This window comes from Cottoperca gobio, chromosome 6, assembly GCF_900634415.1.
Source record: "Cottoperca gobio chromosome 6, fCotGob3.1, whole genome shotgun sequence".
Taxonomy (NCBI): Eukaryota; Metazoa; Chordata; class Actinopteri; order Perciformes; family Bovichtidae; genus Cottoperca; species Cottoperca gobio.
Window position 1 is genome coordinate 18,501,089 of NC_041360.1, and position 19,056 is coordinate 18,520,144.

A 19,056-nucleotide genomic window follows, 5' to 3' on the forward strand; every position below is an offset into this window, starting at 1 on the left:
TATCTAGAAAACATTGAACCTAAGCTTGTTGTGGGTGACTGCAGCTGAGGATCCGCATTGAAAATCGATAGCAGGCCACTTTCCACTGCATGTGCAAATGCGTGCTTCCACAATCGGACATACACTTTCCTATGGGGTGTACGTCATCACTCGAGGGAAAATACATCAATACGTTTAAGCGATGATAATAAAAAAAAAAAGTGTGTGACAAATAAATGGATTATACTGTGAATAAAGCGGTTACCTCTGGCTAAGGAACATAAAAGTGTCTGATGCATGGAATTCCTTGTGCCCACTTCGCTCACATAAATAGAGCTTTACTGAGCAATATTTGGAGTCGCTTGGTTGAAGTTGTCAACGATTACTGAAGTCCTCTTCGATGGAAACAGAAGGGCTGAGAAGCTGTGTGTGGCTCTGTGCGGTGCTGATGTTGGTGACTCACAGGCCGCTCCAAAATCTCTGTTCCCAACACTTCTGCATCTGAACAAGCAGCTGCTCCCTCTGCTGCCGGACGCCCCTCTACTGCATTCTGCTGAGTGAGCAGGTTTCCTTTACAGGATCTTAATATGGAATAATTTAAATGATAAAGTCAGGATACAACTTCCAGAGCCCAGGAGTATGGACGATTGTTGTCAGTTAATCTGAATACAATGCAATTCATTCTGAATCACATCTTTTTTTTCATGCAGAATTTGAAGGATACAACATTTAAAAACAAAAACATGAGCATGCTATAAATCTCACCGATCCATAGTATGAATAACATCTGATGACTTTTTCATCTGAAACATCTGAAGTTATTTTTGCCATATAGATTCATACAGTAATGCAACAAAAACAACGCTGTATGTCAACAAGCAAATATTACACGTTTGTCATGTCATTTGATCTCAATTCAATATTTAATCACCCAAAATCTAAAGGATAAAAGAACATTTAAAAACAAAAAACATGAGGACGCAATAAATGTGACCTATCCCATCCTTAGTATTCATAACATTTTGTTTTTAGGCATTTTTCAAAAACATCGTCAGCCATACATATTCATTCACTATGCAACCAAAAACAAGCTGTGGGTACAATAGGTAAAAAACTAAAACCTGAAAATTGTAATTCCCATGACCTCTTCTCGATATGAAGCATTATGGAGATAGTTATGCAAGACTACCCATAATGCAACTCAATTAGCGTATTTTCCTAGAGCAGCTCATTAAAGGCTCACATCTTTCAAACTCCACAACACCAGTTTGTATCCCAGACTTTGTGTTATACATATTTAAGTCTCAAACCAAATGTGAAAACAAATCTACTGACATGAGCTCGAGGCAAATGTTAATTCCTCTGAATTAAACTTCTGTATACACTCAACTAAAAATGAATAGAAAACGAGAGCACACATTACAGACAGTAAACAGGGGTCTATTTTATTTGTCTTTTAATTAATGCATTTCAAGTACTCCAAAAATTACATCTCTTTGCACAATACAATTTGAAATTTATTTTTTTTAGTAAAAATGTTCAAAGTGAACAAAAATTTTCGATACTGTATAAAACACAGTGAACATTAAAATCAGACAGTAGTATTACTTTTTAATCTTGTGTTCTTTCGGCCTACATCACCTACAACATTTCAACTCAATTTGGACATTTTCAGTGCACGTTTATCTAAAAACTTTACCAAGACTACGAAATTAAAAAGAAAGTAAATTTACAGGCATTATTCTTCTGCTCTTCTACCCAAACCATGCCACAGGAGAACAAAGACAAAAATGAGAATGTAACATTAACTCCATCACCCTGAATTGTTTTTACCATTGATGATGGTGGAGAAAAGTATCATAAGTAAACTTCAGTTCAACTAGCACATATAAGAACATAAATAACTTAGAGGAGAGGGAAGTTTGTCACATATGAACATCTTTGAACAACTTACTCTGGAATTAGAATACAAAAAATGAAACTGATGTATCAAAATGTAATTTTTCATTTTCAAATGAAATGCAAATCTTCGAAGTACTGTACAAGTTTACATGTAAATTCTCCAGGCTTAACAGGCGTGATCCAGCCTAGAAGATGAAATTTAAAAAGAGCTCCATTTTGTACAGACATGAGAAGTTATAGCGACCGCCGACCTGCCTAGTTCATCTGCCATGTGAAATAAACTCTCAACTGTGAGACACATTATTTTTACTGTCCCCTCCAGAGCACATGTGTGATTCGTAAAACCACCACGATAGTGTTGTAAGATATTATTTGTGATTAGTATTGCATGCATTTAAAAAAAATAATGCCAGGTTAAAATAAAGTCAGAGCACAAACCGCCCTTTGCCGAATATATAATGCAAAATTCCCCACATTTATTTAGTTTGTGCCAAACTTTTCACCCATTAGCCAAATCTTATTTGGTGGGTTTAAAAGTTTGCACGGTAAATAAATCATGAGATTTTGCACAACATATCAGGTTATCAAATCCTTTTGGTTAGTGTTATCATGTTTCCAAAATGCCCCTCAGGCTGTGCTGCAGCGAGGGGAGGAAGAAAACAGCTGAGGTCAAACAGTCCAACAAATAACAATCACATCTCCTTAATGTTTTCCATTATTAGTGGCTCCAGAAACTCTACAGGTGCGTCTGTATTTTATAAAACCAGTGCACAAAAATATCAGCTGTATAAAGTTTTATGGCATGATGTTACCTCACACTGAGGCCGGCACTCATGAGCTCTTAAGGGGATTCAGTCCGTGGTGAAATCTGACCGGGAGATAACTGCAGGTGAGCTTTTAAAAAATAAAACAGCAGCTTGTCTCTTGTGAAATTAGTGAACACACTGAGGAAACGTGTGAATAGTGTGACAATACTGCTGTGTTGCACTGCTCCTTCCACTTGTTTTAAGACTAACATTGATAGCTGTCAAAGTAAATAGTGTTGCGTGACGTACAAATATTACAGACCGTGGTCAATTAATAGTCACATTTAATAAATGTGTCTGCATGCCCACATTGAAAAGTTCTTAGATTCGCTATCTGAAGAATAATAGAATGATTTAATCTTACATTTTTTTTGTACATCCACACTGGAGTCATTTTTCAATTTATTTCGACACTCATGTAAACTAACTCTGTAACATGATACACTCTCACTTCTAAACTAAGCCCCAGCAGCCTTCACTTTCCCTTGTTTTCATATCTGAACAGGTAGAATCATCATCAGCTTCAGTTAGTGGTTATTCATTCTTCATTATCAAAAACAATTCGGTAAAGACAATAAAAGGTGATCTTCCCTTCGTTTCCCACGACTCTTCACCTCATCTAGCTTGTTCCACAACATGAGCAAAACATGATGTTAGCAAGACAGAAAAGATGAAAAAAGGGATCTTGAACAAAGGCCTGGAAAGTGGGATATGGTGACCTTGTTGTTCAAATTTGAAATCTAATAAACTAACGGAAGTGAAAGAGATCCACCTGATTGGACGCCTGCGAAGAGAACTTGATGGCGCCAAATCCTCAACAGCAACGGCCAAGGAACTCATCACAACCATCATTCCTTCAATTACGTGTTAAGAGTCCTGAGAGCACTAACCGAAAAATAAAATAAAAGAAGTGAAGAATTACACATTTACAGTAGAAGAAATAGTTTGTTTTCACTTATGATACACTAAATATGTACAGTCACATGCAGAAGACGGTCTGCACGAGAGACCGGAGCCTGTGTCTTTTGCCGTTTGACATGTATAAATCACAAAAGTGCCGCAAATCCCCACCGAGTGTCTCTCATTCCTGGCTAGAATGGCGAAAGAAAAATCACGGAACAATTCACCAGCAGCCACGGGTGTGTCACTCAAGAAGACGTTGCTATAAAACAAAAAAAACACATCACAGAATGTACTAAAGATACACATGATTCCTTAACTCCTTGGCACTCCTTCAAAAAGAAAAAAGAAAGGTGGAAAAGGATGCTAGATCGCACTGCATTGGAAATGGCTGATGGTTGAGTCCACTCCACAAAGAGCCAACCGAGTTGCTAGATAGTGTTTTCTCTTTTTCACGTGTCTGTTTTGTCTGTAAATGGAGGATATGATGACGACTAACAACCATGTCAGGCTTTTCTTTGGATGGAGTGACGCTTTTGTTTCCCACTGTAGGCACGAGGAGGAGCCAAGGCATTGGGGGGAGGGGGGCGGGATGCGTGGTCTCAGCGTCTCATCTGGCCCATCTGATAGTTCTCTCTGGGCTGACGGTGGTGCCTCTGGGGTTGCGCCTGCCGCTGAGGCTGCCTCTGGGGTTGCCGCTGGCCACCGTGACCTTGCTGGTGGCCGTGCGGGTGCTGAGATTGGTTCTGCACCTGGGAGTTAGCATGCTGCTGCTGCTGCTGCGCTCGCCGCCTCTTCAAAGTGCCTGTCAGGATAAAAGGCAGTTATTTGAGCTTGTTAGAAGACAGACTGTGCAAAATTACACCTTTTGACACTCTGCTACTGATGCCTGCACTGCTACTGATGCCTGCACTGCTACTGATGCCTGCCCTCTACACTGCTACTGATGCCTGCCCTTTACACTGCTACTGATGCCTGCCCTTTACACTGCTACTGATGCCTGCCCTTTACACTGCTACTGATGCCTGCCCTTTACACTGCTACTGATGCCTGCCCTCTACACTGCTACTGATGCCTGCCCTCTACACTGCTACTGATGCCTGCCCTTTACACTGCTACTGATGCCTGCCCTTTACACTGCTACTGATGCCTGCCCTCTACACTGCTACTGATGCCTGCCCTCTACACTGCTACTGATGCCTGCCCTCTACACTGCTACTGCTACTGATGCCTGCCCTCTACACTGCTACTGATGCCTGCCCTCTACACTCCTACTGATGCCTGCCCTCTACACTGCTACTGATGCCTGCACTCTACACTGCTACTGATGCCTGCACTCTACACTGCTACTGATGCCTGCACTCTACACTGCTACTGATGCCTGCACTCTACACTGCTACTGATGCTGATGCCTGCACTAAACACTGCTACTGATGCCTGCACTGCTACTGATGCCTACACTGCTACTGATGCCTACACTGCTACTGATGCTTACACTGCTACTGATGCCTACACTCTACACTGCTACTGATGCCTACACTGCTACTGATGCCTACACTGCTACACTGCTACTGATGCCTACACTGCTACTGATGCCTACACTGCTACTGATGCCTACACTGCTATAACAACAATCTTGCAAGTTCATTGCATGTCACACTGGGAGAGATGAGTTGAATACAAATGTGGTCACAGTCTGTATTAGACTGCAAGATAATCAATTTGGAGGCATGTTAAAGGATGAAAGCATAGTGAAACACAAGTGTTTTAAGCACACACGTCATCAACTAACTGGTGCTGCTGCTTTGCATTGAAAAACCTTAAAAAAAAGAGGAGAGTGTGGATCCACTCCTGGAAAAAGGCAACGTGAAATGCAGTTCTGCAAGATTGTTGGTTTGTAAACGTAGGTCACAGCAGGAGTCACATTGTGGGATTTTGACGCAGTCTTTTTAACTTACTGAAGCTCCAAATCGTCTGGTAGACGTGTCTTAGTGTGACCCAGAACCACTGTTTTTGTTGGATTACCAAAGATTTTCAACACGTTTTTCTCACACTTGTCATCTTTCCTCGAAGAGAGCCCAAATCCACAGTGTGTCATTTTCACACGTTAACCAGTGTGGCAATAAAGAAGATGTTTTTGAGCTCCCGAGACTCAAAGTTTGTTCGTTTAATGGCATTCATACCAAATCTAAAAGCAATAAAAGCCACTTTATTCTGGTCACAAAACTGACTTTTAACCTGTACATACACGGCAAATTCAGTTTCTTTTGGAGTATAATTTTGGCCTCATTTAAAAGATTAAGTTTAATGCTGAAGTTGAATGAATTATGTCTAAGGTTTTTAATTAATTTATTGTACAGTGCAGTGGCAGGTGGTACATCCATGTAAACATGTTCACACACACATGACCTCAAACAAATGGTTTACCATTTAAATGGCAAAGCATGTACCAAATATTTATTAAACAAATAAAAAAATAAATATTTCTCTGGTGCGATTAACTTTCTTTGTAAATCTCTGGACTCACCTGGAAGTGGTTTGGGAGGAGGAAGTTTGGGATTACTGCTCGGTGTGTGCACACTACAGATCTTAATGAAGCCCGCCATGAGCATGATGAGGGCAATGCCCATCAATAACACCGCCCACCAATGGGCCTACAGAAAAGAATGAAGAACAAAATAAATGCAAATACCACTCATAATAATAACTAATTATCCAATCAGAAAGACGTTGATACGTACCACAATCCACTCTGCAATGTTTTCATAGAGCTCTGGGTTAAAGATGGCCTTCTTCAGCCTGGCCAGCGGCCCGTCTGCATCCACCAGACGGCATTTCATGAACACGTCACAGTAGCCTTTGAAGTCATTGCACGGCGAGCCGGCTGGCAGCGTGGTCACTTTCTTATTGAAGAAACGAGCCAGAAGCTCTGAGCCGGTGCTGCTGCACGTGTTGGGATTCACTGTGGAATTGAATCGTAGACAGTCAACACAATTGAAATGAAAAAGACAAAATCTCAACCATGTTTTATTTAAAAAAACAACAACAACTAGTTAGCCAGGCAGAAAAGAAAATGTAATTGACTCACTCTTTTCCATGCAGCACACGTGGCAAAGCTCAGTCTCGTCCTTGCCATCTTCGCTGGCACAGGTGCAGGCCTCAAGACCGTACTTCTCACAGATGGAGCCGGAGCAGCCCTGCGGGGGAGGAGCATGAGGACAGACGAGATCAGATGCAGACTGGTATGAAAATATAGTTGCTATAACAACCAGTTCTTCCAGTTGTGAAGTCTTCAGCCACTTACCCCGTTGAGGCAGACTTGAGTCTCTCCGTGGCAGGCCGTGAAGTTGGCCTTGGGCTCAGATGTGGGGCACTGGGGACCGACTCCGTTACACATGCCCTGGTGAGCGCACTCCGACTCCTCTCGGCACTTCCCATTACGACCCTTGTAAGAGCACTCAGGAGTGCAACAAGGACCCTGGCTGGGACTGTTGGGAATGAGAAGAGTTTAGTCAATAATGATCACAAGTGAGATGCCAAATCTTCCTTATGAAACATCAAAAATGGTAAAGAAAACCAAAGTAGCATCAACATCTACCTGCAGACTTTGTTGGGCTTTAACTTGCACTTCTTGTTGTCAGCCTGGTTAGCGTCATAGCAGCACTGGTCCCTGCACTGGTCGCTGTAGCCACAGTCACACTCCTCTCCTGGCTCCACCAGGCCGTTACCACAGATGGGCTGACCAGACTCTGTTTGGGGAAGTAAAACAAACATTGAGTCTGGTTTGACTTCTTGTACTGAAGGCTAAAAGTGTATGAGGATTCAGAAATGTACTATCGAGATCTGTCTCGTTACAAAAGCAAACAAATATTGTTCTGAAGAGCATGTGTTGCTGCAATAAACATGGAAACACAATAAATGTCTTCAAATAGAAACAGACCCTTGAGAGACTAATGCAACATTAAAGTCAAACAGACACTCTTCGTCAGTTTGTTCGAGCAAAGGCAAAAACACAACACAGTACAGGTGTCCAAAGAATACACCACGAGCTAATACTTTCCCATATCGGCCAGGATGGAACAGCATCAGACTTTGAACAGCATGTGCAAAAAAGATGAAGCTTTTAATAAATAAATAAATAAATATATATATATACACACAAAATAACATACCAAAACATGTTTTTGTTATGCTGCTGATTTGACATGTGTAGTAAGTGTGACAACAACAACCCTAAAGCTAATTTCCAGGATATGCCAAAAGCTGTCTGTAAAAATAGCACTGGACTGATGCCAAGATTGCTTTTCAAAACTGTTACCAGCCAATGTGTCGGTGCCTCTCTAGTTGCCTGAATTAAATCTCTAATTAGGGCACTGGGTTTAAATCATACGATACTCATCCGTACAGGGAAAGCAGAATCGGAATAATATTGTGGTTAGAATTGACAAAACCTCAAGTTTAGATGAAAACAGTAAAACGTACCGACAAAACAGTTGCCTCTCTTCTTCTCTAGCACCTGGCTGATGTTGCGCACGCTACAGATGGAGAACTTATTATTGTTGAGCTTGTCTCCTGATGTAGCTCTTGCATACATAATATAATTGCCCTTCTCCTTCTTGTCTTGGCTCTTGGATTCTCCTGGAGTGCACTCAGATCCAGAGTCGTGCTGAGAATGAGAAAAAAAAGAAGAAAGAAACAGATGAGAAGAAGAAGAAGAAGGGACAAGGTGTACGAGCCTAATGAATGATTCTCACCGTGCATAAATGTGGCAAGTTACTCACCGGGGAGCCAAAGTTGTGTCCTACTTCATGTGCAAAAGTGATATGGGAGACTTTTGGAGGTACGTGGGAGGCATAGTTCTGTACAGTGATTATACCGGTGTTGAGAGACTTCTTTTTTCCGTCTGAGTACAGCTTGCTTTTTTCACAGATTCCTCCGGAGCTCCCTGGGAAAGAAAAGCACAAGTTGGAGGAAACCTTCTTCCGAACCACAGCAACAAAACATGAAGGATTTGACTCATTAAAGAGGGAGAATTTGATTAATATCATGACAATGTTTCAATTAATGTCCAGATGACATAATGCCCTACTTCAAAACATAATGAGTGTGATTTATCAGAACTTGTTCAATTCAAATTGTTTTTCAACGCCAGCAGGAGATGCATAACCTTCCAGAGTAAATTAAAGATTTCAGCAGTGCAATGTTTCTCTGTGAAAAACTTCAACTTGAGAATGTAGCACAGAAAACATCAGAGTGACTATTTCACAAACAGAGTGCAACCAGTATATGGCTGGGGCCGTAATGAAAACCTTTGGGAATCATCACATCTGCATATAGCCTGAACAGTCTGAATCAATCAGCATTTGCAATTCCAAATACCACCGACACTTTCCCATGTTGTGGCTGCAATATGCGATCCAGACAAGTCACCATTACTTTATACTGCAAATCACGGATTCCTTCTTAGAATAATCTCATATTCAACAAGGATTTGGAGTCTCTTGTGATAATGTGCATACAACCCATTACAAAGAGTATTAAACATTACTCTATACGTTTAAATATAAGACAATCGTAAGCAGCTCCTGATCACGATGGCCGTACCTGAGGGGGCTCCCACCCAGGCCAAACCCAACACCCCGTCATCAAAGTCTCTGTCGGTGAAAACATAAGCCAAGCAGTAGTCGTCGTGGTTCTGCTCCGAGTTCAGCTCCAGGAACTTCTCCACGCCGATGTTGGCAAAGCGGAACGGGTTGGACCGGTCCCTCTCGTCACTGGTGGTGTTTATCTACACAAGAGGATGATGATGAGTTCAGAGGGAAGAAGTGACTAAAGAGCCACACTTAAAATCCGTACAAGACTTACCCTGATCCTTTTCACCATGAAGCTGATGTTGCGAATGCCCATGAAGTCTGTGCCCTGATAGATAGCATCAATGGCCTTGACATGACTGGAGATCTGGAAGAGTAAGAAATTACAAAATAGCTTCAATTACTTTACTGTGCCTGCTCTGCCACCTCTGCCTGCTCTCTGCCACCTCTGTCTGCTCTGCCACCTCTGTCTGCTCTCTGCCACCTCTGCCTGCTCTGCCACCTCTGCCTGCTCTGCCACCTCTGTCTGCTCTGCCACCTCTGTCTGCTCTCTGCCACCTCTGCCTGCTCTGCCACCTCTGCCTGCTCTGCCACCTCTGCCTGCTCTGCCACCTCTGCCTGCTCTGCCACCTCTGCCTGCTCTGCCACCTCTGCCTGCTCTGCCACCTCTGCCACCTCTGCCACCTCTGCCACCTCTGCGCTGCAGGGTGGTTTCCCACAGCCGGCCCTTACTGCAGCACAAGTGAAAATGTATGTGACTGATTGTTAATATTCCAATACAAATAAGCCTGTATACTCTGCTACTAGGGTTGGGCGATCATTTCTATTTTCATGTCGTCCAATCGTGGTTACTCAACGTCACCAAAAGGTGATCCGATCGCCAGTGGGGGGTGGGAGTGGGAGCGGAGTTACGTCACAGCGCGGCAGTGAAATGGCAGCATGTACGACTTAAGTCTTAGTGTCAAAGAAAAACACATTACTGTTAAAATATTGTATTACATTAATAAAAAACATTCTTAGTAGTATTATCTTCTAATAAATAATTCTGTATTTAGCATTTCATTAATTATGATTAAATTATAATTTAATTAGGATGATCTTGAGCATGGCTCAGCGTCTGACGGAGCTTTGAAATAATTGAACATTTAAGCTTTCTGCAAGCAATAGAGTTAAAGTTTCTTGAATAAAAATGTATAAAAAGCGAACATTTATTTTAAAATATTCAAACATTAAAAAAATGTATTCAATAGCAATGTGTTCTGTATTCAAACAATGGCTTCCCTTTTAAAAGTCTGTGCTTGGTGCGATAATAACACAGCATAATGTTTGTTTAACATTATTATGGTAACTCTAATATCACAATATAAATCATATCCATAACATTAGCTACTCTTATGGAGCGCTGAGCAACGTTTTGGTGAGCAGGCATATGGACAGAGTAGCACGTGTCAAGTGAGTGGCAGTGAGTGACTTACCTGAGCGATGACATTCTCTCTGGTCTTGTAGAACTTGAAGAAGAGGTGGTCAGTCTGAATGAAAAGCTGGCAGGTGTTTTTCTCGATCTGGGCCATCCTCTTCTTCCTCAGCAACACCGGGTCATTAAAGCCCGCCTCAGTGTGGAACTCCTGGTTCAAGGAGATGAAGATTAGGAAATAGACAGTTAAATAAAACATATACTACCACTAAACAGTGGTTAAATAAATAATGTGTGGTATTTTTAGGCTGTGGTTTTTCAGCTGCAGTATGTTCATGAAGTGCAACTCTGTCTCTGTGGAACATTTACTGCATAATAATATTAATAATAATGTAACATACAAGAATATGACAGGAAAAAGCACACCAACTGTCCAATTAAATGAATGTTTTGGTTTGGGAATAATATGTTGGAAAGATAGAATAAAGAATATATATTTATATAACTAATATATTTTCATTTTTGTTTCACGTGGTACAAATTGAAGAAGGACATTGGATTGGATTTTTCTTTTTAGAAAAGGGGTTAAAAATCTTTTTGTCGTGCAGTGGACTCAATATATTTTCGTACAGATGTTTAGAAGAGTCTTTGAGGATTCTGGAGATATATATTTTATATATATATATATATATATATATATATATATATATATATATATATATATATATATATATATATATATATATATATATAACAGCAGTAAGTGTTGTTGAATGGCCTTCAGGGTTTTTCAAAGAACGCAGGACAGTTAGATTAATCTAGCTTTCCTCAATTCATGGAAAGATCAGAAACAGCTCCTCGCAAATCAAAAGAAATACAACGGGAAACTTCTTTTGAAGAAATAGTAATAGGTCAAACCTCCTCTTTATTTTTGCCACAATAAACACACCCACAGCAGGATGAATGAATGTGTTTTTCTGTTCTTCTTCAGTTCCACAGATGTTACTGCTATTATCCTTGTAATGAATGTATGAAAACATGTGGAAAAAAAAAAGAGTCTATAAAAACTGAATATGCACACAATACAGAAAACAGCCATCATTGAAAAAGGTGGAGCCTGTGATTCGAATCCAATACACTCGCTGTCAAATTCAGCGAACATCACCACACGGTTCCGCTAGCTGTACACACACACACACACACACACACACACACACACACACACACACACACACACACAATATTAGAAAAAAATGTATATTAGAAAAGCATATAAAAGAGTATTCAAAATTATTATTAATAAAAATAAACTTTTTTAAACTATAAGAACATTAAACTTGCAAATAAGTAGCAGTTTCAATTCTGAGGATGATCTCAGCAGCAGTCATGTCAGCTGGTCCTGGTGCAGCGGAGGTTGCTCCAAAATATTTCAATAACGCCCCTAAAAAAAAGATTATACATTAGATTTGCATTTGTTTTATATATCAAAGACATTACATAGGTATGTTATATGTATTTTCCAGGTCTATTTGTCTATAATACTGCAAGAAAACATAATAAACATTAGTGTTAGCTAATAAACGCGCAAAGCTAGCCTTAACAAATTAGAAATGACGCTTGCAATCCTACTCATGCTAGCTAGCAAGCAAATAGCAAGAAAACAAGCTTGCTGAAATTAATAATACATTCATTACTCTCTAACCAGTTCAGGTTAGCTAGCTAGCAAGCAGTGAAAAAAATACAGGATTATTCTAATGAAAAACGTTTCAGAATCAGCATCTAAATGTCATAATGCATTTATTATTTCTAGCTAGCTTGACAGGTTAAAATAAAAAATGGCTATGTTCTGTTACATTTGTTCAAAAACACTATAATGTTGCAAGAAATTCAATAAACAATCACATACCTTTATCCTGTGATCTTCTTTCCATCTTCAATTTTCTTTTCTTCCGCCCTTGAGTCCAGTCCTAAAGTTTCTTTAAGGAGCCATGATTTATAGCCTTTCTAACCGGCTGACTCAACAAGTTGGCACTGCTGCATAACAACAAAAAGTTGACCCAACGGTATCCACAATGCCGCCACGTTACCATGGCTACTTACTGAGTAGGCCATGAGCAACTTAGTCTAAGGAGCGAGCAACAGAGTCACAATGATCATGTGCCCCTCCCCCCCAGCGGTAGTGGCCCTAACAACCGCACAGAGCGTTTATGCCTGCGGCCGGTCCTGAACACTACATTCATCTTATTTAGACAAAAAAAAAGGACAAAACTTTTGTTGAAGAACAACTTTTTTTCCCTGCTATTATGATGAGCTACTAATTAAATTGATGTCCATTAATTGAGCTGAGATGGGCAATTCTCACCAGTCAATATATCCTCAAAATGCAAACAGAGACTTAAAAGTAAAAGGCATCCATGGGTATCTCTGACCCTGACTTAGAAATTCATATCCCTTTAATAGACACTGGTTTTCTGTGGTGTGTGGTGAAGTTCACCTTGGGTGGCTCCACTTTGGCCGAGGCTTGGTACTTCTTCATCTTTTCAAACACTGAGCTATCAGCGCAGCCTCCCTCTGGGCCGTACTTGTGCGGGTAGTCTGAGTGAGAGAGGCAGACAACACAGTTAGGATTATGGGAAACAATGTTAGCTACTTAACCCCCTGAGTCTCTCTATTTCTGGCACTTTTCATGATCAGCTAATGGATGTGCTTACCCGCCACTTGAGCCTAGCTTTGCTATGTGAGCCGTTACTTTCTTTGTCGCTCTCATTAGCGATTCCTCACACATTTCTGTTTAATTTGCCCCTCAGCCACATTATATATGTACACAGATGATTTGAAATGAGTGGGTGCCAGTGTAGTGAAGTATGCTTCGTGCTCACCATAAGTACCAACATCGTAAAGACTGCTAAAATGAGCCAATAGCCTGAGAGAAAGATTGTGTTACTCAGCTAATGAGCACCCCGGGTATCTCTGCTCCCTGGGGGACGATCACACCAGTCTGCCTCTATCAGCTCAGCTGCCCTAACCTTGCACTTCCCGATCACACATTTACATATGCGTGCATCCAATTTCACTTCCTCGATGATTACATCTTGTCAAAGTATTTGTGTAGCTGAAGTTGCTGGGGACTCACGTATGTCGTCTTCGTGATAGATGACGGAGTGGAAGGGAACGTCTTTGTCCTCCAGGTATCTCTCAGCGGGCTCCATGTAGTAGGTGCCATGGTAGCTCTGCACGAAGCCCTCAAACTTACCATCCACAATGGAGCCATGAGTCAGGGTACCTTTCTCACCTGGGAAACCAAATTACAGAGGTGTAGGTGTCAGACAATTCACACAAGACCAAGCATCACTGCAAAATGAGAAGGACAGTCTCACCGTAGATTTCTCCAGTGTAGATATGAGACGTATCAAATGGAACCTCAACTCCTGAAACGTCTACCTTGAAATCTTGGGCAAACAAGGTGGTATCCCTCTTCATTCGTAAATTAAAATGCCTGAAATCAAACAAATTCAATTTTAGGCAATCAAAAAAACAAAAGACATTAAATATAATTAGTTTAACATGGGACAACAGTGTTATCGATATTGCGAGTTTGTTACCTAAACCGTCTGCTGATATTATTCATGTCACACAGTGTGAGCCTATGGGTCGGTGTGGATCTAAATTTGGCCTCACTTTGGGAGGCAAGCAAAATTCACCCGCTCTTTGAAAAAAAAAAAAAAACGAAAATGCAAATTAAAGGGGAAAAAGGTTAAACGAAGGGCATGGTTTGGCAGAGAAAAAACATATACTCGGTTTTCTGTTGCAGAAGGGAAACTGCAGTCTTATCTTGCAAGAAAGGGAACAGAAAATTGGGACATCTTGAAACAATGCTGTTTTTTGTTGATCAAACATATGGCAGGGAAACAAAGACGCTACAGTAAACCTTGGGTTTTGTGTAACACCTACACAGTGCTCTTATTGTGTGTAAGTTACTGTGCTGTAGTTCAGACACAGCAGTTAAATTAACTGCAAGAATACAGGAGTCTTTGTATGATTTAGATCAGAAACTGATGGTCAAACTTGACATTGTGGCACATAAATCTGATATGTGTACAGAACCTATTGTACCACTGATAACAAGTTCTTACACAATACCAGTAAGCGCAAGGTGGATGGGGTGCTGCAAATTAAATGTAAGAATTTGAATTGGGTCTCAAGCTTTGTCGTGAATTCAAAAAAGAAGAAGGAAAAGAAACTGACACATTCCTACTTTTCAAAAGGAACAGACATCTTCCTTCTGTGTGTTTGTCTGCACAGCTCATATCGTTCTCTTCCCTATTAAGAGGCATCAGAGTTTGGGAACAGCAGGCCCTGTTACAGGCAGGACGATAAACAGCCTTTGCAAAGTCCAGCCAGATGGTCTTGACATTTTCATGGAGTGTGTGGACACTTTCTATCAAACAACACCACCTCTTCAAAATGTTGGAGGAAGAACCATGACAAAGACTACATGTGTCCATCAATCTTCTATATCTTGGAGGGTTTCCCGCTCGGGTATCAAGTGTGCAGAAATGCCCGATGCATCACAGTGCTAACTAACACGCACACCGACAAATTTCAGTTTCTACTTCACCTGACCTGCATGTATGTATTCAGATTGTGGCTAATCTTGGCCTGTTTTGTTAGTGTTGTCATTGTGACCCTGAACTTGTTCTATAATCACTAATTATGCAACTAATGACTAATGCCGACTAATCTTCTAATTTAATTGATTAATTGTTTGGGCAAAATCACATCTTTAAATAGTTTGTTTTGTTCAACTGAAAGTCCCAGGCCCAGAAATAGTCAGGTAACACAATGATGTAAGACATAGAAAAGCAGGAAATGCTCACAACTGAGAAGCTGGAAGTAGGGACTGTCTGATAGTTTTGCTTGAAAAATGTCTTGAACAATGAACTCATTATAAAAAAATAGTTGCTAGTTAATTTCCTGAAGATCGACCGATCGAATAATCATTTAAGCTCTAATGGAGACCATAGAAACTACATAGAAAGAACCAAGGCTGATATTTAAAACCCATCCACACCACACATCCCATGTGACGCCCCATGACCAGGCCTACACTTTCATAAAACAGGATTAAATGTAAACAACTGTCAATCACACAGCGAATCTGTGCTGCAGCTCACCTCCACATTTAATCATAAACAAGGTAGGCATAGGGGATACGTTTTGCAAATATATAGGCAGACATGTAATAATAATAATAATAATGAGATAGATGAGGAGACAGAAAAATAGGCAGAAATCCAGACAGAATATCCCTTTAGGTTAATATCTGTAAAAAATTGACAAACCTTCCATGGGCGTGAAAATCTAAATGAAGGAACTTGTCTTCATGAGAGAGTGCCCTCTTGGCCCTCTGATGGTTGCTGTGCACAAGCTCTGTGTCGTATGTAAGACCTTCATAGTGACGAATGTACTTGTTCAGGGGATTTTTATAATGTCCTGTGTGAAAAGAAAGGAAGAACTCATATTTAGCAGCAAAAACAAGGAAAATACAAGCCTTTCAAACGTTACGAAATGCATTTACTTATAAAAACCAAAGCAAATGACAAGCCAGCCATCCAAGGTGCATGGATACAATCTTTTTGTCATTTAGTTTGTGTTGTAAATGTATGAAAGTGGACAGAACCGTGTATATAGGTGTGCATGAGAGCTCATTACACAGAAATAAAATGAAAGGTTATAAAAAAAAAAAAGAAGGTATAAATACATATAAAAGACAAAGTGTTAATAAATTATAACATCTAAGTCAATAAGTTTGCCTTGATACCAGTGTCACGTTCACTATTTTTAGCAGATGGAAATGCTACGTTTGTATGTTAGACGATATATTAAGTTTAAGCAACTCTTATCTGAGTCTTTAAGGTGTCATGAGAGTATAACAGCTACTGTTTAGAGTAAGCAACTGAGGCATGGTACATATTAGAATAATTTAGATGCCCAAACAATAAGATGAAGAGGCAGATGTTTGACAGGCAGGATTACAATGATGGAAACTGACAGCAAACCAGCATGGTCTGCATTTTAAAATTGAGCTAAATATATTTTAGTCAAATAGATGCCAGTTTTAGAGCTATGCTTAACAACAGCCCCCAGCGTCACAGCATCATTTCTTCGCCACCAGAAGAGTGGGTGGAGGGCTCCAAGGAAAAAATAATTCCCACCCATTTCACAAACTGCTTCACACTCAAAAGCAATCTGACATACTCCATTTCAAGAAAACATAGTCATTTAGTTTAGGCCATGTAAGTCTTACTGAAAGTCTTTCTATTTTTTGCAATATGTACACAGTAAACTAAGCTTACTGGTAAGTCTGTGAGATCAGATCTTTGCTGCTCAACATATAAACCAAGAGAGTATTTTCAGTAAATACAGTATAATTAGTGCTGTCTGGTAGATAATTATGTCTGACTAGAGAGCCATAAATTATAGGATTCAGTGTAACTATATGAGAAACATGGGCGAGTAGACCAGGCTTCAGCTAGTTCTCTGTTCATGGGAAGTATAAAATATTTAAGTGCCAACATTAAATTTTTCATTGAGGTGACTATGAGCAGTGAAGGCCATGCCTATTCTGGAATATCTTAATTTCTCAAAGCCTACAAAATAAAAAAGATAATAAAGCAATTGGTGAACATTTCTGTAATCATACAAACCACCAAAATGATTAAAAAAACTATGCAAAACAACACAATATTGATAACTTAACGTGGTGAAGCAATTTAAATCTGTTTGATTCATTTTACCACAAGAGCTGGTCCTATCATGTGAAAAAGTTGTGACTGCTACTTTTGACAGTTTGACAAGCTAGAGATTTAAAATATTCTGGTTGACAAATATAAATATGGAGCTTACAACTGACAAAGACTATTATATAAGTACATTTCAGTCATATGGAGCACATTTTATTTCACTGGTAAGCAGTTGAGGTTACGTGATGCCATAACGTAACGTACATCCCAGGTCAATACAGCATTTCTTCCTTCCCACATGCATCATTCAAATTATTTCCAACATGCTGAATCCAGAGAGTAACGTTACGTTAACAAAACAGAGAAAAGCATTAGACACAGCATTGTCCAGTGACAACATGGAAAAGAAAATGATGCCAGCAAACCTGAAAACTTGTCAGACATACACAATTGTAAACCCTGACACGCTGCAGGTAACATAATGACAGTGGCTATATGTCTTGTTTTTGACAGAAGTCGTAATGTTAGCGGCTAAAGTGTTAGCTAGCACAAAGCTAACGGTCCGTTAACCCAGTCGGCATCTCCATCTTCTCATAACAATGGCTCTCGGCGCTATTCGCACGATAACAACAAAACCGACACAAACCGGACAATAAAAACGGTGACAACACACTGAAATAACTAATCAATATCGGTTTATTTCATTCAACGGCACAAATCCAAGTCAGCTTTTACGCTATATATAATTTGTTAGCTTGAAGTAATACGGTAAAAAGGGTGCAGTCCTGTTCATAACAAGCAGGCCCTGCTGATCCCTCCTGTTAGCTAACGGGCTATCAGCCTTTCTGCTCCTCTTAGCTTCATGGATTCAACACAACTTGTAACGGCTTTCTCTGAAAACGCCTCACTCACCTTGGGTGTAGTTTAGCAAGTACACGCAAAGGAAAACTTTAAGAAGAAGCATGTCTGACAAATCCATTGTTAGAACATTGATACCGTTTTCACTTTATTGTCCTACTTAGATAGGCGCAGACGCCCTGTGTGTTTATTGCACCTTCCTCTCATCGCCTCCTCTCTCCTGCGTCTTGACGTCAGACGCACGGCAGCTTGGCATCCCTTCCCCCAAATTCATCCATGATCCAGGCCTGCATACATTACAGCACGCCCAGGCACAGCATTAACTATGCCTGGGTGTAATGTAATGTATGCAATGAGTATTGATCTCTCTCCACCATTACTGGCACAGGAAATAATCTCTTAATTGACCACCTTCAGCTACTGCCCTATGGGCAAAGGTATAGCGCCCCCTGTGCAAAGCAAAACATCTATTGGAAATCGTTTATCCTTGTTGCCATAAAATATCTTTTATGAAGCCAGCAACCTCAGCACACAGCATATTATATCTACTTATTTAACCTCAGTTCAGTCCTCACCTTTGAGTACCTGGTGCATATTCTAATGTCACTACTATTGCATATTGTTTTGTATGTAAATGTATTTAATGTGCCTGTCTGGATGTGAAATAACGTGTTTTAATGCAACCTTTTTAAAAGCAGATTTTGCAAACGAACACCAAGGACACATTTTTGCCGTTTGCACCCAAAAAAATTCTAAAAGTTTTCTATTTAATTTTAAAATAATAATAAAGTTATTTTTAAAATATATTTCAGTGTGCCCATCAGTTCTTATATTTTACATGTGTTGTTGTGTTATGTTACATA

At 40.1% G+C, this 19,056-nt stretch overlaps 1 protein-coding gene across 2 annotated transcripts; it reads right to left on the reverse strand.

Annotated features, from left to right (window-relative positions):
- Window positions 1-1,403: 1,403 nt before the first annotated feature.
- Window positions 1,404-18,504, reverse strand: LOC115009702 (disintegrin and metalloproteinase domain-containing protein 10-like). 2 transcript variants are annotated; one of them, XM_029433876.1, is made up of 17 exons: window positions 18,390-18,504; window positions 15,935-16,085; window positions 14,195-14,298; window positions 13,970-14,088; window positions 13,726-13,884; window positions 13,087-13,187; window positions 10,654-10,803; window positions 9,453-9,545; window positions 9,192-9,375; window positions 8,369-8,532; window positions 8,070-8,253; window positions 7,186-7,336; window positions 6,892-7,075; window positions 6,676-6,784; window positions 6,329-6,549; window positions 6,115-6,241; window positions 1,404-4,392 (listed from the first exon to the last, which is right to left on the reverse strand). In XM_029433876.1, the coding sequence occupies exons 3-17, from the start codon at window positions 14,218-14,220 to the stop codon at window positions 4,190-4,192; spliced, it is 2,175 nt and encodes a 724-aa protein (XP_029289736.1). In that variant the 5' UTR covers window positions 14,221-14,298; window positions 15,935-16,085; window positions 18,390-18,504; the 3' UTR covers window positions 1,404-4,189. The 2 variants fall into 2 exon arrangements, with proteins under 2 accessions (XP_029289736.1, XP_029289735.1); XM_029433875.1 differs by lacking the exons at window positions 14,195-14,298; window positions 18,390-18,504 and adding an exon at window positions 18,248-18,383.
- Window positions 18,505-19,056: the final 552 nt, after the last annotated feature.